The 23,589-nt window shown below is 53.2% G+C and overlaps 1 protein-coding gene and 1 long non-coding RNA gene across 4 annotated transcripts in view; one reads left to right on the forward strand and one right to left on the reverse strand.

Annotated features, from left to right (window-relative positions):
• DCAKD (dephospho-CoA kinase domain containing) overlaps positions 1 to 13,231 on the forward strand; it is a 38,612-nt gene extending 25,381 nt beyond the window's left edge. For 2 of the 3 annotated variants that reach the window (XM_032269970.1, XM_032269969.1), the window contains exons 2-5: positions 1,799 to 1,962; positions 2,651 to 2,854; positions 7,407 to 7,494; positions 11,948 to 13,231. In XM_032269970.1, coding sequence (XP_032125861.1) covers positions 1,851 to 1,962; positions 2,651 to 2,854; positions 7,407 to 7,494; positions 11,948 to 12,239 — 696 coding nt within the window. In that variant the 5' untranslated portion in view covers positions 1,799 to 1,850 and the 3' untranslated portion in view covers positions 12,240 to 13,231. Of the gene's footprint in view, positions 1 to 1,734; positions 1,963 to 2,650; positions 2,855 to 7,406; positions 7,495 to 11,947 lie in introns of all 3 variants that reach the window. The other variant, XM_032269971.1, reaches the window with a different exon arrangement.
• Positions 1,245 to 22,733, reverse strand: LOC116543943. The gene is made up of 2 exons (XR_004265760.1): positions 22,687 to 22,733; positions 1,245 to 1,298 (listed from the first exon to the last, which is right to left on the reverse strand). It is a non-coding gene; the product is annotated as an uncharacterized LOC116543943 (long non-coding RNA).
• Between the last annotated feature and the right edge of the window lie 856 nt (positions 22,734 to 23,589).

A 23,589-nucleotide genomic window follows, 5' to 3' on the forward strand; every position in this document is an offset into this window, starting at 1 on the left:
CTGTGCAAACCCCAGGCACAAATAGTGCCTGAAGAATATCTTAGTTTATTGTGCTATTACTCAACTATTTCCTTTATATAATCCTTTATATTAGTTTATAGAATTAATGCCTGAAGTATAACTTATTGCTTACATATATCTAGCTTATATAATCATATTTAGTACTTATATCTAGCATACTTAATTTTGTATACTCTTTCTCTATAATCATATAGGTATTGTAGTCAGAGCTGTACTGACACATTTAATGCTGATTTATAAAATCCTTCTCTATAACCATATAGTAGTTTGTAGTAGGAGGAATGCCTAGAGCAGCCACAAAGCAGAAGCAGTACATGGGAAAACAGCCAAACAAAGACACAGGCGGTGGCGTCCCTGCCTGAAAGGGCATATGCTGTATGGCAGGCTTGGAGCAAGAGCCTCTCCTCCTGATAAAGGAGTTGTAGTACCTTGTATCCAGTTCCTGTGGAAAGTAGGCCTCAGGCCTGAGATCCTGCAAATAACCAAGGGAGAAGAACCCCTCTGGTGTGACTGGGTCATGGTGGCTGTACACCCTGTCAGCCTTTTCTTTCTTCTGTGCTAGGTCAAATCATCCTCCCATAAATATCTTAAAGAAGAGCACAAGTCTGTCAGCTCCCACTGCATTGGCTTACAGTACCTTTCTATTAGAAATCCTTTGACGTCTCCAGCCCCCAGATAAAGAAGTGTTGTGCAGGACACCTGTTGCACACAGCCCACCTCCTTGCCCTGTGACCTAATGGGGGTGGACCCCTTTTCCGTACACGACACTCTACTACTGTGCGCAGCCCACCTCTCTGCCCAGGTGACATAAGGGGGTGGCCCCCTCGCTTGTGACTCACATGATTATGTATGCCCTATCACTAAGCCTATAGCTAATGACCTCACTTACGACCCTTCCCCCTGCTTGTACATAATAAATACAGACGCTTCTGGACGTTCGGGGCCTCACCTGTCTCTGCTCGTAGGTGGCGTGGCGCCTTGAATCCAGCTGCTCTTCTCCATTCTTTCAGTGTCCTCTCTCTTTACTTCTCGGATCCTGCACCTCAGCACAGCATAAGGGACACCCACGACACTGAGGGGCCAACAGCCCTACATGGGCCCACCGCAGAGAGACAGATGCCTCCTTCCTATAGGAAGTTGGCCTCCAACAGAATCCTGCCTCCTCCAGGAAGCATGCTGCCTAACAGCACCTGCCCTTGCCCTGCCTGCTCAGCATTTTGTTGTTATTTTGAGATAGCGTCTCACACTGTCACCGGGCAGGAGTGCAAAGGCAGTATCTCAGCTCACTGCAATGCACTCCTCCTCCTGGGCTCATGCAGTTCGCCTGCCTCAGCCTGGCGACTAGCTGGGATTACAGGTGCACACCACCACACCTAGCTAATTTTTGTATTTTTTTAGTAGAGATAAGGTTTCACCATCTTGGCCAGGCTGGTCTCAAACTCCCGACCTCAGGTGATCCACCTGCTTGGCCTCCCAAAGTGCTGGAATTACAAGTGTGAGTTACCATGTCCGGCCACATTTGCCTTCTTTGTGAGTGTTTTTTTAAAGAATACTGGAGGTCTTTCCTGGAGGGTTTTTCCTCTCCAGATGGCCCCAGAGTACCCCAAGCTCAGGGCATGGCCCTGCCTAGCCGGGCTGTCTCCCTTTTCTTCCTTTGCCTCTTCTTCCCAAATCCTTTTGGCCCAAACTGATCAGGTCGCTGGCCTCTGCCAGGCAGGTCCTTCTGGTGCTCCTCTGGTGGACCGCCCCCATCGGCCACGCTTGCCTTTCTCTCTAGTGATTCCTCGGCTCCTGGCTCCGCAGTCTCGGGACAGCCCTTTCCTGGGAAGATGTTCTTGGTGGGCCTGACTGGGGGCATTGCCTCCGGCAAGAGCTCAGTGATCCAGGTGTTCCAGCAGCTGGGCTGTGCGGTGATTGACGTGGACGTCATGGCCCGACACGGTGAGTGGGAGGGGCGGATTGGGGGGTCAGGCACAGCAGCTCCCCGTGCTTCTGGTCTTCTTCCACACTTCTCTTTTTATAAGTCCCAGAGGAGGGGAAGGCCCCTGTCGGCCCTGGTCTGACTTCTGTCCCTGCCCCATGCTTGCCTTCTCTGCTCTTCTATTTCCTTTTTTTTTTTTTTTTTTTTGAGACAGAGTTTCACTCTTGTTGCCCAGGCTGGGGTGCAGTGGGGCAGTCTCAGCTCACTACAACCTCCGCCTCCCAGGTTCAAGCGATTCTCCTGCCTCAGCCTCCCAAGTAGCTGGGATTACAGGCCTGTGCCACCACACCCAGCTAATTTTTTGTATTTTTAGTAAAGATGGGGTTTCTCCTTGTTGGTCAGGCCGGTCTCACACTCCCAGCCTCAGGCAATCTGCCAGCCTTGACCTCCCAAAGTGCTGGAATTACAGGCATACGCCACCATGTCCCGCCCCATTTACTCTTTTTAGAACAGCTCTGCCCCATTACCAGCACAAGGGACTGTGTGCACTCTGCTCTTTTCCTTCACTGCTTTCTCTCCCCTCATTTTGCTTTTGTTCCACCTGGAAGAGGCAACTGAGTTCTCCCATCATTTTGCCCCTGGTCTCTGAGGTCCTCTGGCTGGCCCCGAGGCTCTAGGGAGTGACCCAGCTTCTTCCTCCTGCCACAGTCGTGCAGCCAGGATACCCTGCCCACCGGCGCATCGTAGAGGTCTTCGGCACTGAGGTCTTGCTGGAGAATGGCGACATCAATCGCAAGGTCCTGGGGGACCTGATCTTTAACCAGCCTGACCGGCGGCAGCTGCTCAACGCCATTACCCACCCTGAGATCCGCAAGGAGATGATGAAGGAGACCTTCAAGTACTTCCTCCGGGGTAAGTGCCGGGTCCTGGGCCAGGGTGGGGGCAATGCCCTCTCTCTCCGGGACCAGGGCTCTTCTCCTCTGCAGAAAGTTTGGCAAGGGTAGGGGAGCTGCTTATCCCAGCTGATGAGCTCACAGTGCTTACTGGCACCCCCTCCACGCAGAGCCCCATACCAGCCCCAGAGGAAAGAAGCTTATGCCCTCAGCTCTTAAGGAGGCTGACAGTTTAATGAGAAGAGACACATGAGGCTTTTGACCCATGATTCCAGGAAATAAGTTGGTTTCTCTAGTAGGGATGGGAGTAATAAGAGCTAGTGAATAATGGATCTTATATGTAAGATCTGAGTTCAAATGCTGACCCTGACAGTTTCTAGCTATGTGACCCCATCAAGTGATGTAGCCCTCAGCTCGTTTTCTCATCTGTGCAGCGGTGATAATATAATATGAGACTGGGTGCAGTGGCTCATGCCACTGGACGTGGTGGTGTGCACCTTTAATCCTGGCTACATGGGGGAGGCTGAGGCAGGAGAATCGCTTGAACTGGGGAGGTGGAAATCGCGGTAAGCCAAGATTGCACCATTGTACTCCAGCCTGTCTGGGCAAAAGAGGCTCCATCTCAAAAAAAAAAAAAAAGAAAAGAAAAGAAAAGAAAAAGAAAATAATGCAATGTGAGCATGTCAGGAGGACTGAGGGTCCACGTCGGCGACTGTCAGTTATCACACATGTAAACTCCAGTCGGGGTCAGGTTTGGTTCTGGCTGAGCCATCTGGGAAAATGAGTTTGTAGACTGAAAGTTGGGGAAGGACAAAGATGGCCAGGGCAGGTGGGGGAAGGGTGCCAAGTGGGGACTGTCCTCTGTGGCTTAGGCTCCATGGAGAGTTAGGTACAGGGGCAGGGACAGCGAGGCAGTGCCCAGATGGAAAGGAGGAGAGTGTTTGAAAAGCAGGAGTCTGGGGCCAGTTGGCAGGAACCTTCTTCCAAGCCATATGCCATGGTTCAAGCCCTGTTCTATTTTATTTTATTTTTAGAGATGGAGACTCACTGTGCTGGCCGGAGTGGTCTCAAACTCCTGGCCTCAAGCAGTCCTCCCACCTTGCCCTCCCGAAGTGCTGGGGTTACAAGCGTGAGCCACCACACCTGGGCTAAGTCCTTTTCTTCAGGACAGTATTGCACAGGGGTGGCCTGACGATTACTGTCCAGGATGGGGTCAGTCCCCAGGAGAAATGGGAGAGAGAACAGAGGGCAGTGGCTTGGGATCCAGCGAGAGGCTGGCCTAGGGACGCTGGAGATTTGCCTGCCAGCCTTTGGCGTGTGTGGCCTCCAGCCTGGGCCTCCGAGTTAAAGGCCTGGCTGCCTGTGTCCCCACTGTCAGTCACTGCACTGAGACTTTCCTTCCATGAGGGCATGGGGGAACTTTTTTTTTTTTGGAGACAGAGTCTTCCTCTGTCACCCAGGCTGGAGTGCAGTAGCATTATCCCAGCTCACTGCAACCTCCCAGGATCAAGCGATTCTTCTTCCCTCATCCTGGGTAGCTGGGGTTACATGCACATGCCACCATGCCCAGCTAAGTTTTGTATTCTTAGTAGAGATGGGGTTTCACTATATTGGCCAGGCTGTTCTCAAACTCCTGACCTCATGATCTGCCCGCCTTGGCCTCCCAAAGTGCTGGGATTATAGGCGTGAGCCACCATGCCTGGCTGAGGGAGCCTTTTACACTGTGACATGCCTAAGCCTCTTATTCTGCCATGCCTTGAGTGGGGAACCTCCCCCGACCCTCATCCCCCTCTGGCCAATACCTCCCTCCAAAAGAGGGATGACTGGACAGACATCCATGACGTTGACCCCACCGCCCTCCCTGGGCCGGGCCAGGCTGGAGCTGGCTCTGGTATCCTCCCTGCTGAAGCAATGTGTGCGCTCATCTCAGCACCTCGCCACCTCAGCACCGCGCTGCAAGCCTCCTCCCCACCTCCTCCCTCAAAAAGAGTCTCTGGGCTCTTTGTGCTGCCTCCTATCTTGCACCAGTTTCCCTCCCTTCTCCCTCCCAGAACTAAGTCGTCTGCCTTTCACTCCTGCCCTTTTTGCATTGTCTCCCAGGCCAGTTACTGGTACATCTGCAGGGCTTCAAGGCGGCAGTGGCTCTCCCCTTTTGAAATTAAACATCGGATAATGTCACCCGCTCCAAAGCTCTTTCACTGTGTCATCTACCCAGCCTCCCGCCTCCCTAGCCACCACCACTTAAATAAAAGCCAGAGAGCTCTTTTCAGCTCGATAAGGTGAAAAATGGGGACGACAGCTGTGGCTTCCACAGTCCCAGTTTTTCCCTGATGAGTATAACAAATACAGCTGTCAAAGTTGGTATAATCAAACGTCAGATAAGATCACCAGCTGTTGGGGACTTCTCTGTGTAGGCAGACGGATGTCTTAATAGAGTCAGGATGGTTTGCAGAGCTTATCAAGCAGGAGGGATGTGACAGCTGAATAGCCCTTTGCTGGTGAACCGAAGAGCTGACCACGCACTCCCCAGAGGGGCCAGAGACAGAACCGCGATGGGAGAGGAAGTGATGGGAGCTGAGCAGGAGACGGAGATAAGAGGCCCGGAGAGGATCCGGTCTTGGCTCCTATTCCAAGTTAGGGGGGCGCGCTGCACTGCTGGCCTCCCCCTGCAATAGTACCATCATTTGGGGGCAGCTAGCGAGGGACTGCTGAAGGGCGCTGTGTGGTTCACATTTATTCAAGGCTCATTTCATCTTTACCATCATCCTGTGAAGTCGGTCTTGTTGTTGTTGTTGTCTTGTTGTTTGGTTTTTGGTTTTTATTTTTTGCTCTTGTTGCCCAGGCTGGAGTGCAGTGGCATAATCTCAGCTCACTGCAACCTCCGCCTCCCAGGTTCAAGCGATTCTCCTCCTACAGCCTCCTGAGTAGCTAGGATTATAGGCATGCGCCACCATGCCCAGCTAATTTATTATATTTTTAGTAGAGATGGGCTTTCATCATGTCAGTCAGGCTTGTCTTGAACTCCTGACCTCAGGTGATCCACCTGCCTTGGCCTCCCAAAGTAGGTATTCTTTTTACTTATTTTATTTATTTATTTAGAGACAGAGTCTTGCTCTGTCACCCAGGCTGGAGTGCAATGGCATGAGTGCAATGGTCTCGGCTCACTGCAAACTCCGCCTCTCAGGTTCAAGTGATCCTCCTGCCTCAGCCTCCTGAGTAGCTGGGATTACAGGCACCCGCCAACATGCCCTGCTAATTTTTGTATTTTTAGACGAGATCAGGTTTCACCATGTTGGCTGGGCTGGTCTCAAATTCCTGACCTTATGATCCACCTGTCTTGACCTCCCAAAGTGCTGGGATTACAGGCGTGAGCCACCGCACCTGGCTTCTTTACTTATTTACACAGATGAGGTTTACACAGAAGGGGGCCTGAGGTCACACTACTAACCAAGGTGTGTCATCAGAGCCCATGGTTCTAACACCCTTGTTCAACTGCGGGCTTCTAGGCTTACTGAGTGGCAGGTCCTGGGGAACCGGAAACCAAGCAGCTGAGATTGCCACCCCCACCTCCACTGTCCCTGCATCACTTTGAGTGCCAGTGTCCTGTGACACCCCTGGAATTGGTGTGATGTGTGTCTGGTTCTGTGCTTGAAAGTGTTTGGAGTGGGGCGCTCCGGGGGTGCAGTCTCCTGCCCCAGCCAGGCCTGGGGTCTCTGGGCTGAGCAGCATTTCCCTGTCCCTCATCCTCCTTGCTTTCCTGGAGCCCTCCCAGCTTGGTACACATCCTGGGAGGTCACTGGCCTAAAAAGAACAAGGAGCGTGTAGCCCACAGCAGCCTAGGGATGTGCTCACTCACAGTGGGTGGGAGTGCCGCCCTTGACTGGCCTTGGCTTGTAGTAGGAGGGGCAGCCAGTGCCTTTTACCCTGCGGGAGTGTTATACAGTATTAGTCATAATCACCCCCTCTGCCTCCAGATCCAGGCCTTACCCTGGCTGTAGGTCTGCCTCTGATGGAAGAAGCAGGTTCTTTCTGCCGCTGCCACCCCCATGTGAGCCTCTTATGGAGAGCTGGTAGAGACAGCCAAGTTTGGCACCTGGCTCTTTGGGGAGAGCCTATCCTTTGGGTGTTTTTGTTTTTCCTGAGGAATAACAACTCTTGGGATTCAAGATCAAGGTGAACTAAACACTTAGTGCCTTCCCTGATCGCCTCCTTGCCTCACGTGGCCTGAGGCCTCTGCTTCAGCCACAGAGTAGAGCCTCCCTGTCCTTGTGCTGTGCTGGTCCTCATTCCTAGAATCCTCACCTTCTCATTTTCAAGTATCAAAAGACCTGCCCACTTTTCACGGCCCACACAAGTGCCAGCCCTTCTACAAGGTCTTCCCTGATCAGCCATCCAGAAATGATTTTCTGCAGTGTTCTGCCCTGCACGGCATTGAACCGGCGAGCGTGTGGGGGGTGTGTCCTTGCAAGGTCTGCCCTTCTGCTGGGCGCCCTGGACGGTAGGGCCCAGAATAGCAGTGCTCAGCGTGTGCTTGCGGAATTGAACTTGGGGATTTTTCACCCTCTCCCCAGGATACCGCTATGTGATTCTGGATATCCCCCTGCTGTTTGAGACCAAGAAATTGCTGAAGTACATGAAGCACACTGTGGTAGTATACTGGTGAGTAATGGTGTGTGGCACGCCCTGGCTGGAAGGGAGGACCACTAGGGTATCTGGAAAACAGCTCACATCACTTTGCACTTTGCCCTTTTCCCAGGGGGTGGCCAAGAGGCACCAGGGTTTGGGCAGCAGTGCCCAGAATCTATAGAAACCAAACTTTGTGCCTGACCGGGATAGTCCTGGGGGCAGGTGTGGGAAGGGATGGCCACCAGGCTTCTCTAGTGTTTGGGGAGCGCTCCCCCTGCTGGCCACTGCGGGCACATCAGCCCAGATGCCTGGCCTCACCCTGGGCCACCCTGTTACTCAGTGGCTCCTTCTTCCTCCTGTAGCATCTTTATTACTTCGCATAGTTTACCCCTCAGCAGGAGGCGGTCAGGACAGGTGTCGATATTCCTGAGTTACTGAAGATAAAATTAAAGAGGGGACAGGTACAGAATGTGTCCAGGATCACCCTGTTATGAACAGAAGTTTTCGTGGAAGGGACTGTCACAGCCCAGCTAAGGAAGGAGCTTTGTTCTCAGAATCCCCCAGGACATGAAGCCAACCAGAATCCAGGTCTGACGAACAGAGGAGGATCAACCTGTGGAGGAAAATGAGTCCCTGTCCCAGTGGGGTGAGAGTAGATGAGGCTGCAGGGTGTCTCAGCCGCCCAGAAACTTCCCAGATGCCACCCACAAATACAGCAGACACATAGGTGGGCACTTGACTCTGCCAATATTTTGGGCATAGGTTGGCTCTCAAGGGCCTAAGGCCATGGAGGCTCCCAGCATGCTGGGTGTGGAGCCTGGAGCACTCAGTGCCCTGAGAATCCCCCTGCCTTTGCCCCTGGGTCCCCATGGGCTGTCACTGAAAGTCCAGTCCGAATCCCAGTGCAGGGATGCAGGCATCCTCTCAGCTCCCCACTCGGCCCTGCTGCCTGATGTAAACCTGCCACCTCTTTGGGTTCTTTGTTCCCTGTTTGTAAAGGTGTCAACTAAGGTCAAGCAGACCCCACGAAGACCTGGAATTCTCTGTGCCTTAGTAGCACAATTGGAACTTTGTACCTAGGAAAAAAACATTTTTTTTCCAACGGATCTTAGAGGCTAGGTGTGGTGGCTTACGCTTGTAATCCCAGCACTTTGGGAAGCCAAGACAGGTGGATCACCTGTGGTCAGGAGTTCAAAATAAGCCTGGCCAACATGGTGAAACCCCGTCTCTACTGAAAATACAAAAACTAGCTGGGCATTGTGGCAGGTACCTGTAATCCCAGCTACTCGGGAGGCTGAGGCAGGAGAATTGCTTGAACCCAGGAGGCGGAGGTTGCAGTGAGCAGAGATTACACCATTGCATTCTGGCCTGCGTGACAAGAGTGAGCAAAACTCCATCTCAAAAAAAAAAAAAAGAAAGAAAAAAGGATCTTCGAGTGTAGATGTGAAGACAGAGCAGTCACCAGATGACTGTGTGCCCACTCAGCCACTTGCCCTTCCTGTGCTTTTCTTTGACTTGGTCTGTTTGCTGAGAGTGGAGGTGGCCATGGGTTTTGGTGGGTGACTGGGGCTTTGCTTGATCATATGTGCTCTCCAGGAGACCTTCAGCCCCACTAGCCAGTCAGAGGACCCTTTGCCAGAGTCCTGGGTACCACTCATGCCCTGCTTTCAGCGGGTGTGGGTGTACAACCCTTGAAAGATGCCAGAGAAGTAATGATGCTTTTTACCAAAGGGCTCTAGGCTTTACAAAAATAAGGATTCCCTTGTGGATTTCTTTAACTGACAAGCTACCCCTGGTGCATTTGAAATTACTTGGGACATCTCCCAAAATGTGATTATACCGAAACATGATTTCATGGTGGTTTCTTTTTTTTGAACCAGGGTCTTACTCTGTCACTCAGGCTGGAGTGCAGGGGCACAGTCACAGCTCACTACAGCCTCAACCTCCTGGGCTCAAGCAGTCCTCCCACCTCAGCCGCTTGAGTAGTTGGGATTTCAGGCATGCAGCATCACATCTGAATAATTTTTTTTTTTTTTTTTTGAGACGGAGTTTCACTCTTGTTACCCAGGCTGGAGTGCAATCGCCCAGTCTCAGCTCACCGCAACCTCCATCTCCTGGGTTCAGGCAATTCTCCTGCCTCAGCCTCCTGAGTAGCTGGGATTACAGGCGCGTGCCACCATGCCCAGCTAATTTTTTGTATTTTTAGTAGAGACGGGGTGTCACCATGTTGACCAGGATGGTCTCGATCTCTTCACCTCGTGATCCACCCACCTCGGCCTCCCAAAGTGCTGGGATTACAGGCTTGAGCCACCGCGCCCGGCCTCACAGCTGAATAATTTTGTATTTTTTGTAGAGATGAGGTCTTGCTGTGTGGCCCAGGCTGGTCTATCCCAAGCTCAGTGATCTTCCTCCTTTCCTCCTCAACCTGCCAAAGTGCTGAGATTATAGACATGAGCCACTGTGCCCAGCCAATTTCATGTTTTTGAAGAATTTGCCAATTGTGGGATAAGTGGGTAAGAATCCTATTGCCACAAATTGTACCAAGTCTTAGACTAACTATGATAGAACCATTTCTGAGTCCCAGGAAGGGCTGTTGGAGGTGCTGCCCCACATCCAGGAGGCTCTGTGGTCTGGGCCACACCTTCAGGAGGATGTGCACCTGCTGGGAGCCCCAGGCCATCTCCATTCTCACACCAGATGCTCCCAGCCACAGATCTGTGGTCTCTCTGATGAAGGGTGGATTTAGTCCTTGTTCTCAGCCAGGCAGGTATTGGCCCCACAACCTCAACAGTACACTGACCCCATAACAGAGGAAATCTGTAGCTCGTGTAGTTCATTTTCATGGAGAGTGGCTGCACTTGTTTCTGGCCTCGCTTGGTCTGCTTCCCAGAATCCCTAAGAAGGAACCAAACTGCCCAGGTGGGAGGATCGCTTGAGCCCATGAGTTTGGGACCAGTGTAGGCAACACAGCAAGACCTCGTCTCTGTATTAAAAAAAAATAAAATAAAAAAGGCCAGGCATGGTGGCTTACACCTCTAATCCCAGCACTTCGGGAGGCTGAGGCAGGTGGATCACCTGAAATCAGGAGTTTGAGATCGGCCTGGCCAACATGGTGAAACCCCATCTCTACTAAAAATACAAAAATTACCGGGGCTTGGTGTTGCGTGCCTGTAATCCCAGCTACTCAGGGAGGCTGAGGCAGGAAGATCTCTTGAACCCAGGAGGCAGAGACTGCAGTGAGCAGAGATTGCGCCACTGCACTCCAGTCCAGGCAAGCAAGACTCTGTCTCCAAAAATAAATTAGCCGGGCATGGTGTGGCACACCCCTGTAATCCCACCTACTCGGGAGGCTGAGGCAGGAGAATCATTTGAACTCCGGGGGGTGGGAGGTTGCAGTGAGCCAAGATCATACACTCCAGCCTGGGTGACACTGCACTCCAGCCTGGGTGACAGAGTGAGACTCTGTCTCAAAAAAAAAGAAGGAAGAAGGAACCAAACTGTAGTGATCAAACCCTTCCTTTTCAGAACTAGGAAAACTCAGGCCTAGTGACAAAGCAGAAAGACCCCAAATGGTAGAAACAGCTGCTGCACCCCTTTCTGCTCTTGTCCCCATTGAGGGGCTGAGGTAGCTCTGAGAGCTAGAGGGGTGTTAGCAGTGACCCCATTCCAGAGGACTGACTGTAGCCCAAGGCAAGAGGGATTTCCCTAAGGAAGGACCCAGACGGTGATCTCAGGGTGGGTGACGAAGATATTCTTTGAATTTCTCTTGGAGTTGGGAGACTTGGTATTGCTCAACTTAATCTGCAGTGCGAAGTCCTGTCCCACAACTAAGAGGGACCAATTCTCATGTCCTTGATCCTCTTTGAAGCACCTGGGGCTGGTCTGTCCCACATCATCAGTGGCATTAAGCACAACAGATACCATGTCAGCACAGTCCTTGTGCTCTAAAATGTTCAGGGGAGGGGCACGGCAGCAAGGAGAGGGTCTTTGTGGTGGCTCAAGGAGATCTTTTGGATACCGCAGGCACCGGCCCCCAGGGGCACTGCCGGAAGCGTCTAGCTCACAGGCATAGGCCTTTCGGTAAAGGTCACCCATCCAGAGATCCAGGATGTAGCTGGTTCCAGGTGATGAAATCTTCCCATCTTATGACTGGGGAGTCTCAGGTCTAGTAACAAAGTGAAGAGACCCCAGATGGCAAAAAAAGAGCTGTGCCCGAAGTTCTCCTCCTTGTCGGTATTAAAGGGGTTTCGGTATCCCATAGAGCTCTGGGATTCTCACAGCGAGTGGGCAGGGTGGGAGGCCGCCAGTGAGTGCCCAGGCCTCCTTCCTTGGTGGTGGGACTCTGAGTAACCCCCAGCAGGGTAGGGTTGGAGGGAAGATCCAGTCCCCTCGCTGTGCTCCAGCTGGGCCAGGCAGGGCTGCCTACCCCTGTAACTGGAGTGAGAGGGAGTCAGGGACCTACAGTGCCCTTTTGCCCTGTCCTTAGCGACCGGGACACACAGTTGGTGCGGCTGATGCGGCGGAACAGCCTGAGCTGCAAGGATGCAGAGGCTCGCATCAATGCCCAGCTGCCCCTGACAGAGAAGGCCCGCATGGCCCGCCATGTCCTAGACAACTCGGGCGAGTGGAGCGTCACCAAACGCCAGGTCATCCTCTTGCACGCCGAGCTGGAGCGCTCCCTGGAGTACCTGCCGCTGAGGCTGGGGGTCCTCACGGGGCTGGCTGGCATTGCCATCCTCCTCTACCTGCTCACCCACTACCTTCTGCCTTACGCCTAGCGGGGCACTCAAGGCAGGGAGCCCAGGCCTCCAACTGTCTCCTTGGAGGCCGAAGCCAGGTAACACTTCCTGTTTCCTCCCAGCCCCCTCTACACACACACACACACACACACACACACGGATGCTCTGAATCGGGGCTGGGCCCCTGCGACAGGCCATCCCTTCTTTGGAGTACATCCTATCTGAGGCCAAGAAACAGCCTGCTGTCCTTCCCACCTTCCCGAAGCACCACCTGCAGAACAGCAATCCTGATGGTGTGTGAAAGCAAGAGACTGCCATACATTTCTGTGGGCGGGGCTAGGGAACCCTGTCTCTGCGGCCCTCCCCAGCGCTGGGAAGCCAAGGGTTCACTGGGCTTGAACCCTCTCTGAGCACCTGCCCCGTCATGGCCTAAACCTCCTCGGTGGACCATGAGAAATCCCATTGGAGCAAGGGTTTCCACGTTCAGTCAGTAAGGCCCTCCCCTAGGCTGAGCCCTGGCCAGCATGCAGTGAGGGTTCTCTTGTGGATAATGCTGTAGCCAAGCAGGGCCAGGCCTCTTCTGGAGACCCCCACCTCCCCACGTGGAGTTTGTGCAGTGCTCCCACACCCCGCTCATGCCTCCCACCCCTGCTCTCACCTGGACCTCTTGGTACTCTGTGTGCACCATGCTTGCTGTTTCTTGGCTCTGTGCCTTCAACCTGCTGCTCCTGGCCTGGGATACCTTTTATTTTCTTTTTCTTTTTTTTTAACGTACCACCAGCTCTCAGTTCAGGCACTGTCTGAAGCCCCAGGCTGGGTTAGGTGGTCTAGGATACCAACTCCCCCTCAACATTTCACCTTAATCTGACAGTACAGTAATTAGCCAAAAGCTGCCTGGTTTTTCCTACTAGATTGTAAGCCCTCTGGGGACAGGGACAGTGTCTTATTCATTCTGTGTTCTTAGTGCAGAGCCTGGTTCGCTGTTGGTGCTTAATAAAGTGTGTTGATCTGAAATGCCCCAGACTAACCAAGGTTCCCAGACTTGGCTTCTTCCCCCACTGGGCTGGACTCCTCCCAGAGCCCAGGGGGAGGGGAGGGCCCCAGGAGGTACACTCGCCGTCAGACTTCTTCCTGGGTCCCAAGTGGACTGCAGCCAGGCCCAAGGCACCTTTGTGGGAGGCGGGTGGAGGGCTGGGGCAGCACCACCTTCTTGCCCCGCCTCCCCATCTGCCTTCCCCAACCCAGTTAGACCAGCGCAGACATCAGCCTTCCGTGCCAGGGCCTGCAGACCTGCTGATGTGTCGATCCTGCAGCCAGCAGCCTATTAAGACCAGAAATGAGTGTGATGGATGTGAATGTTGTGGTGGCCATACTTACTGCCCCCTTTCCTGGAACGTTGTGCTCAGAGTCTAGCTCATTAACTTACTGCAAACCCCTAAGGAGGCAAGGAAGGGCTGGATAAGGCAGTGGTGAGCTGCCGGGGGGTGGCCAGGCAGGATGAGAGTGGCAGGAGCCTGCTGCTTCCTCAGTTTGGTGCGACCCAGCAGGAGGGGAAAGAGGAGGGAAGATATGGACCCCCATAGTGCCCTGTTACCCCAATAACTGAAGAAATGGCACTTCCTGAGCATGCCAGGCACTGCTGGATGTGTAAGACCCTCTAGTTAACATAACATTGAGTATTTCCATCCCAGGCTCAGGAAGATGGAGGGATTTGGTTTAGGCTGCAGAGCCGGGCTTCTGAACTCTCCTGTTCCTTGAGGCTCTTGTCAGAGGGAGCCAGAGCCTATGGTTGGGGCTTGGGCTCAGGTTCCGGCTCCGCTTGCCATGTGACCTCCTGCCTTTAGTTTCTACTCATGCATCACGAGGCTTCATAGTGGAGGACACTGAAAACCTTTAGCACACTGTAAAGTTCCAGAGAATTAACTTTGTCCCTGACCCAGTGATCTGAGTTTGAAGCAAGAATGTCAGAGGATGGCCAGGCATGGTGGCTCACACCTGTAATCCCAGCATTTTGGGAGGCCAAGGTGGGCAGATCACAAGATCAAGAGTTCAAAACCAGCCTGGCCAATATGACAAAACCCTATCTCTACCAAAAATATAAAAATTAGCTGGGCATGGTATCAGGCACCTGTAGTCCCAGCTACTGGGGAGGCTGAGGCAGTAAAACTGCTTGAATCTGGGAGGCAGAGGTTGCAGTGAACTGAAATCACACCATTGCACTCCAGCCTGGGTGACAAGTGAGACTCATCTCAAAAAAAAAAAAAAAAATTAATGTCAGAGGATGGCAGGTGTGGAGAAACCTCAAATTCAGCCCTGCCCTGCCCAGGCCTCGCCACAGCTCCCTCTCCAGCTCCTTTTCCTCCCTGCCCCGGGTTGCCCTTCCCAGCCTTGGAAGTCCAAGGTGGCCTTAAAAGAAGGCCTGCTTTCTCCGAAGGGGGCTCGAGGTTGAGGTCGCTCAGCAGCTGCAGAGGTCGGACCTCTGGGACCCAGGCCCGCGCACGAGCCGGCAGCCTCCCGTTCGGCCGGCAGGTGGCAGCACCCTTCCGAGCTGGGCCGGCCTCGGCGGCGGGCACTCACCGAGCTGCTCCTAACTTTCCTCCTCTCCCGCCGCGAGCGGCCTCCGACTTCTGCCTAGTGGCGGGAGTTCAGGCCGGGTAGGCGCGGAGGCTCTGCCTGACTCCGGCCGCTAATTTGAAAGCTGCGTTGGTCGCCCAAGTCCTCTGAACCTGAGCTGCGGGTCCCGGGTGCCAAGAGGTGTGTCCCCCACCCCACCTACCGCGACGGTGACGGGCAGGGGACCCTGCAGCCGCTGCATTGCGTTCCCTCACTTTGGGCCTCAGCACCTGGCGGCACGGAGCAGTCACGACACCAGTGAGGGTGCAGACGCGCGCGCCTTCTGGCGGGGGACGAATGGCACTCCCAGGCCCAGCTGGCCCGAGGGTAATTCGCAGCGTTCACTTATCTCCTTGAAATCTCCCAGCTGAGTGAGGGAGACAGGTCCAGAATTTTACAGAGGCTCAGAGGTTGAGCCGGGGCCCAAGTAGCCAACAGGTGCAACCATCAAGTTTCTGGACTCCCAGTACAGTGCTCCTCCCGCCATCTTCACTGCTCCTATTAATACAGTTTGGCTCTTTAGTAATTGACGGCTCTTCTTCAGATGTTCATTCTATCTCTCTCCTCGTGGGGTGGGAGAGGCAGAGGAAGGTTTGGGACATTCCATGATGAGCCTCCGTGGCTAGAAGTTGAATGGAAGTAGGATGGCCGTGTCTGCTGAGTGCCTCTAGTTCTCACAAAGGCACTTTAGGTCAGAAGGAAACAGTCTTAGGGCAGGAGGAGGAATGTGGTGGCAGTGATGACTTCAGGTCATGTGGGCATATAGGAGTGGGCAGGGAGACCCTCCCCACCACATGGTGAGAAAGAAGGAGCAAAACGAAGGAGGTGATGCGGTGCCATAGGTTGCTGTCCAGCTCCTTCCAGAGAAGGATAGACGTGGCTGGTGGTTCCTCATCCCACCTGCAGAGCTGAGGCTGCACCCAGCTGGGACCCAAACCGCCTCTCTTTGCTCCCTACCTTCCCTTCCCCTCCCAGTCACTCAGATTCCAATACAATTTCCAGCTAACCAGCATGTCGATAGAACAAGTCGGGCGGCTGGATTGCTGGCCAATTACAGGAAATCATTCTGCTCCACAGCTCAGCGCTCAGGGAGGGAGAGGAAGGGAGGGAGGGAGGGAGGGAATTCGAGGGAGCAGGCGCCCAGCTTGCAGGCTGGGAACGGGCTTCAGGCAGAAGGCTGGGAGTGCTGCAGCCCCCCCAATCCCGGAGAGGTGGCGGGTGGGGAGGCTCCTGGGGACAGTTCAGCCCTAGGCTTATCCTCAGCCTCCTGCGGAGCTCTGGATCCAACTTCTGTGTGATGGGGAGATTGGTGCCCCAAGCCACTAAGAGAGAGAGAGCTGGGAGCTGAGTGTGGATGAGGAGGACCTGAGAATTGAGGGATAGAAGGGAATAGATAGGATAGAAATAGATAGAAGCCGAGATGGTGGGACCACCCTCTCCCAGAGCCTTGTGCACCAAGGACTGGGCGTCTGGGGCCCACAGGCAAGACCTGTGTTCTCACAGCCCAATGTGGGCCAAGGGGTACCTAGGAGGACAGGGAAGGGATTGACGGGGTAGGGGCCACATCCTGCAGCTGAGTGATCTAGCAGCAGCCTTGCCTGGTGAAGAAGTGAGTCTTCCACCCCAGAAGGTGGGGCACAGAAATGTGGGAGAGGCCAAGGGCCCCCTTCCTCACCTTCCCAGCTCCTCTGCCTCAGCTCCCAGCTCTGGCCCTCAAAATTTCACTCAGATGAAAGAACCTCAACTCCCTTCCTCTTTCCATGGGTCTGAATCTCCCTCTGCCTTCTATGCCAACCTGAATGCCTCTTTTCCAGCCCCCACCCCTCCCATCACATCCCTCCCAGAACTGTCCCTGTGCCCCAGGCTGAGCTACGCTGGCTGACCAGAGATGCTCCGCCACCAGCCCAATGCTGAGCTCTTCTTCCCAGCTCTTCCCCTCTGCCCTCAAAGGACTGGAAGATCCTTGAGGAAGAGAAACTTCCCTGTGGGCTAACTTCACCCAGTGAATGGCTATTGCTGTTTGTCTTGAATCCCAAATATTACGCCTGTAATCTCAGCAATTTTGGAGGCCAAGGCAGGCGGATCACAAGGTTAGGAGTTCAAGACCAGCCTGACCAACATAGTGAAACCCCATCTCTACTAAAAATACAAAAGTTAGCCAGGCATGGTGATGCATGCCTGTAGTCCCAGCTACAGGTAAGGCAGGAGAATCACTTAAACCCAGGAGTTGGAGGCTGCAGTGAGCTGAGATTGCACCACTGCACTCCAGCCTGGGCAACAGAGTGACACTTTGTATCAAAAAAAAAAAAAAAAAAAAGTAATTGTGACCCAATGATCTCCTTCTCTGCTCCAGGCTGCGGCCACCTCCCAGGCCCCCTCTCCAACCCCCCAGGATCTAACTGCCCTTCTCCTAATTCCAAGCCCTCCGTTTCAGAACCTCCAGGGTTGGTTCCTGGGATGGATTCACTGGCAGCTCTTTGGCCAACCCAAGAGTAGACAGGTGGAGAGACATGGGAGAGGAGACGGGCCTCGGAGCCCAGTGCACCCAGCATCCAGCGGCTCTCAGAAGAGACCTGAGTGATTGCACCGAACAGCAAGGCCATCTTCCAAGTTTCTCTGGAGAGGTGCGTGGGGAGAACAGGGTCAGCGCCCCGCGACCACTCCTTCCCCGGGTTCTCTAGCCGAGGACACAAGCTCGCAGTCCGCGGTGGAGGTGTTGGGACTGGCCCTGTGTGCGACCCCCGCTTGACACACGGTGACCGCCCCTCCACTCAGCTGAGCTGAGATGAAGCCGCCGCTCCCGGGCTCCTAGCGCCGCCTCCGCCGTCTCTCTCTCGGGCGATGCCTCCTGCGGGCCGGGCGCCCAGTGCTCTGCGATCCGGAAGAGGGCGCGCGCCCGCCTGGCCCCCGTCAGCCGCGTCCCCTCCCCTCGCACCGCGCTCGCCAGCCTGCGGGCTCCGCGACATCGATCGGGCCTCGGGGACCCGGGCAAGCCGCCTCCCCACCCCTCGCTTTTCGCTTTTAATTGAAGTTTGTTTGAGCAGAGCGCGGAGCGGTCAAAGGCAGAAACCAAATATTTAGTTGCTGCAAATTGGCACCTCCAGATCAATTACCCGGCGGGTGTCAGGGCTGCGCCGCCCCCCGCGCCCCGTGGAATCTCAATGCCGCGCTGCCCCCGCCCGGGCCGCCCTCCTCCATTCTGCTGCACGTTTCTCATCAGCTCCAGCCATACATCACCCGTGGCCGCGAGGGAACAGATTTTCAATGGGAAAAGTTCCCCGAGAGGGTCCTCGTTGCTGATTCCCGCCGCGCCCTGCGCTGTCTGGCCCCTGCTCCCACCTGGCCTGTCTGATGGAGACAGCCGATGAGGGGAGTGAGCTCCAAAGCAAAGATTTGGGGTCAGGCAGACCAGGCCCAGTCCTAGGAACTCCCCTTACCCGCTGGGTGACCTTGGCGAAGTTACTTACGCTCCCTGAGCCGCGGAGTACCCGCCAAACATGGGGGCTCAACCTTCACCTTGCGGGGTCAACAGCACGGAGGGACAGCACCTTGCCCAGGGCTGGCACGCAGTGGCTTTCCACAGATATTAGTTCTTACCCTGGTACCGGGTAAAATAGGTTCTAGAATGAAGTGAGGGACGGCGAGTTTGAGGCGACTCAACCAAGCCACTGAAAAATACCAAAGGGAAAGCAGGAGACAGCCAGTGTCCCCTGTGTCCCTGGCAGGGGTGGGATGGGCTCCAGGACCCTGGGCGAGCTCCAGCAGGGAGAGTCCTGAGCCCCAGCCCAAGTGCATCTGGGCACAACTAGTAGAGAAGCCACTTTTCCAGTACCGGCGTGGAGAGTGAGATGATCCCAAGGCTTCAGCCAGGGAAGGAGGCTGGAGGGATCTGAAGAAGGTCACCAAGGGCTCCTGATTCATGCCAAGCTGAGTTCCAGGAGGCCAGCCCTGCAGCAAAGGGCGGGGGCGGGAAGTGGGGGGGGAGGGGGTGTCAGGACAGTTGGGCTGTAGCTGAGGCTTTGCCTTCTCCTGGCTACATGTTACTAGTAAAGTGCTTAACCTCAGTTTTCCCATGTGTAAAATGGGGCTGACACCCTCTGCCTCCCAGAGCATTTGTGAGGAGTAAATGATGTCTGGGAGAGGGGAGGAAACTCACAACGGGCATGAAGAAGATAGGGCCAAGTTTGTGTGGGAGGCGGCTCGTTTCCCAGGCTCAAGACTGCTCCCAGCCCAAGAGCCACCGAGGGAACTGGCATCAAATGCTCAGCCTGGCATTTTTAATTGGCTGCTCTTCCAGAGTGACAAGGTCTCTGGGAGGGAGGAGAGGTTAGGGGAAGACTGTGAGCCTCAGGCTTAGTGCTTTGAGACCCCTTTTTAAAGAATGAGTCTCCTCCCCTACCAGCACTACCCCACTGCTGTCCCACCTGCAGCCCTCAGTGCCGGAGTCGACCCCACCTGGAGGAAAGTTCTTTTCCCATCAAATCCAGAGTCTAGGTGGAAAGGCAAGGTTAACATGGAATCCAGAGCCTCGGTTCCCTGCCAATGGGAAGCAAACTCACTCCTTGATTTTCCCACCTGTGAAATGGGACCACAGTCAGTAATTATGAGGTGCTATTTGAACTGGTGGTAATCTCTTTTTTTTATTATTATTTTTATTTTTTTTTTAGAGATAGGGTCTCACTCTGTTGTCCAAACGGGAGTGCAGCGGAGCCATCAGAGCTCACTGTAACCTTGAACTTCTAGGCTCAAGTGACTCTCCTGAATAGCTTGGACTACAGATGAGTACCATCATGCTTGGCTAATTTTCTTTTTTTAGAGACAGGATCTTGCCTTGTTGCCCAGGCTAGTTTCAAACTCCTGGACTCAAGTGATCCTCCTGCCTCAGCCTCCCAAAATGCTGGGATTACGGGCATGAGCCACCACACCCAGCTTGATGGGTGACCTCTAGAGGCTGCTGAATCCACTGCCCTGCCTTCTAAACTCACTCCTACCCACTTCACCCCCACCTGCAACAGGATTCTCTCTGCTGGCAGAACAACCCCACCAACCTCTTTGGGGATGGCAGCCCACCATTTATCAAGCCAGGAAGTTCTTCTGACAGTCTACCTTAAATCTCTCATTGCTTCCCTCAGGGAAAATTGAAAAAACGAATACCAAAAAGATAAATGCTTATAGATAGGCGATGCCACACTATTTTTAAAAAATACCTCCACAGAGGGTAGAGGGGCGGGAATTACCTTCAGACACAATGCTCTTTACACTAAACATCTTGGCGATAAATATAGCTGTGTAATTCTTTTTTCTCCTTGTCAGAGAGAAAGGCTGAGGCTGGGCAAAAAGGCAGAGGGACCCGGAAATATAAATCAATATGTGACTTTAATATATGTGCTCTCGGTGTCTGTGTGTGCTGGGGGATTATTAGTAACCTTGATTTTAGCTCAGTGTCCATGTGAGGCGGGGAGATGTGTGGCCCCCAGGGAGGAGAAGAGAAATTAGGAAGCCAAATTCTTCTCCTGATTGACACCTGGGTAAACATTATCCTGGCAGAAGGGGAAGAAAAAAAGATCAATGCTGGGTATTTTTATCACGTTCCAGGGACGGATGGGGGGGAAATTAAAGAAACAGTCCCCTAGCATCACTGAATATGTCCGTCTTCAAAGAGTAGGTAGATGCGGTGGAACCCAGGAGGTGGAGCATGGGTGGGAGAGAAACAGACATGTCCCAGGGAGCAGTGGCCATTGCTTCTTCTGCCCTGATGAGTGTGAGTGGCAGCAGGTACAAAGGAGCCTTGCTTTGGTGGCAAGGCGAAGGCACCGGCTTTGAGGGAGAATCATAGACCACAGAGTCTAACTCAGATCAGACTCCGGCTTCAACAGAGGCCCAAGAGGCCTTTGTCTTCATGGGATTTGTCAGGGGGCTGTTTCTAGTGGAAGATTCCTAGTGTGTGGGGAGGGGGTAGTGGCTGCAGCAGCGGCTGGGGGTGGTGAGTGACCGAGGGTGAGTCAGTGCCCATGGGGCAGCAGCGACACCTCAGATCTACATTGTCTCAGATCTAGAGTCAGGAAAATCTGGCCTCCACCCGTTCCTGGCTGTATGACCTTGACCAAGTCATCTGACCTCATAGAGTCTCACCTTCCTTATCTGTAAAATAAAAGCAGGCACCCCCCACCCCACTGGTCTAAGAGGTTTTTAATGCAATTATAAAAAACACTGGACAGGGAGGGCTGAGGGGCTATTGCTATCTGGACAACACTGCCCTTAGAAATATACTGTGAGCCACACATGCACTTAAACAATTGTTTTTTAAATTAATTTGTTTTAGAGACAAGTTCTCCCTCTGTGGCCCAGGCCACAGTGCGGTGGCAAAATCATAGCTCATTGTGGCTTCAGCCTCCTGGGCTCAAGCAACCCTTTCACCTCAGCCTCCTGAGCACCTGGCTAGTTTTTGGTTTTTGGTTTTGTTTTTGTTTTTTTGAGTCAGAGTCTTGCTCTGTAGCCCAGCTGGAGTGCAATGGTGCAATCTTGGCTCACTGCAACCCCTGCCTCCCAGGTTCAAGCCATTCTCCTGCCGCAGCCTCCCAAGTAGCCAGGATTACAGGTGACTGCCACCACATCCGGCTAAGTTTTGTGTTTTTAGTAGAGATGGGGTTTCACCATGTTGCCCAGGCTGGTCTTGAACTCCTGACCTCATGATCCACCTGTCTTGGCCTCCCAAAGTGTTGAGATTACAAGAATGAGCCACTGCACTCAGCCCATATATATACTGTTAAATGTTCTAATGGTCACATTTTAAAAAGTAAAAACAGGCCAGGAATGGTCTTCACACCTGTAATCCTAATACTTTGGGAGGCTGAGGCAGGAGGATCAGTTCAAGACCAGCCTGGGCAACATAAGGATACGTCATGTCTACGGAAAAATTATCCAGGAGTGGTGGCACATCTGTAGTCTCAGCTACATGAGAGGCTGAGCTGAGCTGAGAGTATCACTTGAGCCCAGGAGGTTGAAGCTGTAGTGAGCTGTGATTGCATCACTGCACCCTGGGCAACAGAGTGAGACCCTGTCTGAAAAAAAAAGGGTGGCCGGGCCTGGTGGCTCACACCTGTAATCTCAGCACTTTGGGAGGCCGAGGTGGGTGGATCACAAGGTCAGGAGTTCGAGACCAGCCTAGCCTGGCCAATATGGTGAAACCCTGTCTCTACTGAAAATACAAAAATTAGCTGGGCATGGTTGTGCGAACTTGTAGTCACAGCTACTCAGGAAGCTGAGGCAGGAGAATTGCTTGAACCTGGGAGATTGCAGTGAGCTGAAATTGTGCCACTGCACTCCAGCCTGGCAACAAAGCGAGACTCCGTCTCGAAAACACAACAAAACAAAAAGGTAAAAAGAAACACTTCAAATTAATTCAAATTACATATATATATGTGTGTGTGTGTGTATATATATATGTATACAAAATATATATATATATATTTTATATATATATAAAATTTTTTTTTGTTTTTGAGATGGAGACTCACTCTGTCGCCCAGGCTGGAGTGCAGTGATACAATCTCAGCTCACTGCAACCTCCACCTCCCAGGTTCAAGCGATTCTCCTGCCTCAGCCTCCTTAGTAGCTGGGATTACAGGCACACGCTACCATGCCCGGCTAATTTTTTGCTAATTTTTGTATGTTTAGTAGAGATGGGGCTTTACCATGTTGGTCAGGTTGGTCTCGAACTCCTGACCTCGTGATCCACCCGCCTCAGCCTCTCAAAGTGCTGGGATTACAGGCATGAGCCACTGCACCCAGCCTATTATTATTATTATTATTATTATTATTATTATTATTTTGAGACAGAGTTTCACTCTTGTTGCCCAGGTTGGAGTCAAACCTCAGCTCACTGCAACCTCTGCCTCCTGGGTTCAAGTGATTTTCCTGCCTCAGCATCCCAAGTAGCTGGGATTACAGGCGTGCACCACCTTGCCCGGCTAATTTTGTATTTTTAGTAGAGATGGGGTTTCTCCATGATGGTCAGGCTGGTCTCAAACTCCCGACCTCAGGTGATCCACCCACCTCGGCCTCTCAAAGTGCTGGAATTACAGGTGCAAGGCACCACGCCCAGCCTCAAATATTTTTCAACTTAACCCAGTATATCTAAAATATCATCATTTCAGCATGTGGCACTAACCACATTCCAAGTGCCCTGAAGCCACACGTTTGGGCCAGCACAGAACTGGAATGAGAAGCCCCCAAGATAGGAGCTTCTGCCCGGACCTCTGCCCACCGCCCCACTCCGTGACAGTGAGGAGGGACCTCTGGAGGCAGAAGGTGAAGTAAGACCCTGAGAAATACAAGGCAGAAAAAAAGAAAAAGAAATACAAGGCAGAGCCCCCGTTTTGCTGTGGGCATGGGCAACTAACTATCTGGCCTCTCAGGTATTACAGTGCCCCAGCAGGGGCTCTCTCGGGGAGGCAGACTAATTAATGGCCAGTTCGCCAGCATAGGGGCGGGGCTGGGTATACACTGAGCTCCCTTTTCCGGAGTCCCCTGGCAAAGTCCCCTAGAGCAGCTGGGTTGGAGGGAGGAGCCTGACAGCTGGGCTTGGGAGCTTCTCATTCCGTCAGCGCCCAGTCTTCTGGCTGAAGCATCTAAGGTAAGGCCCCTCTCAGAGATGCACCATCTCTCCAATGGGACTAGCTGTGATCAAAGGCTGTAAAAAGGTTTCTTACACAAAAACAGTATGCTTGTAAGCCATGAAAGCATGCGAGGAAAAGTGAAAGTGAGGAGCAGGGGA

Source organism: Sapajus apella, unplaced genomic scaffold, assembly GCF_009761245.1.
Source record: "Sapajus apella isolate SASKATOON/1434 unplaced genomic scaffold, GSC_monkey_1.0 scaffold201, whole genome shotgun sequence".
NCBI lineage: Eukaryota > Metazoa > Chordata > Mammalia > Primates > Cebidae > Sapajus > Sapajus apella.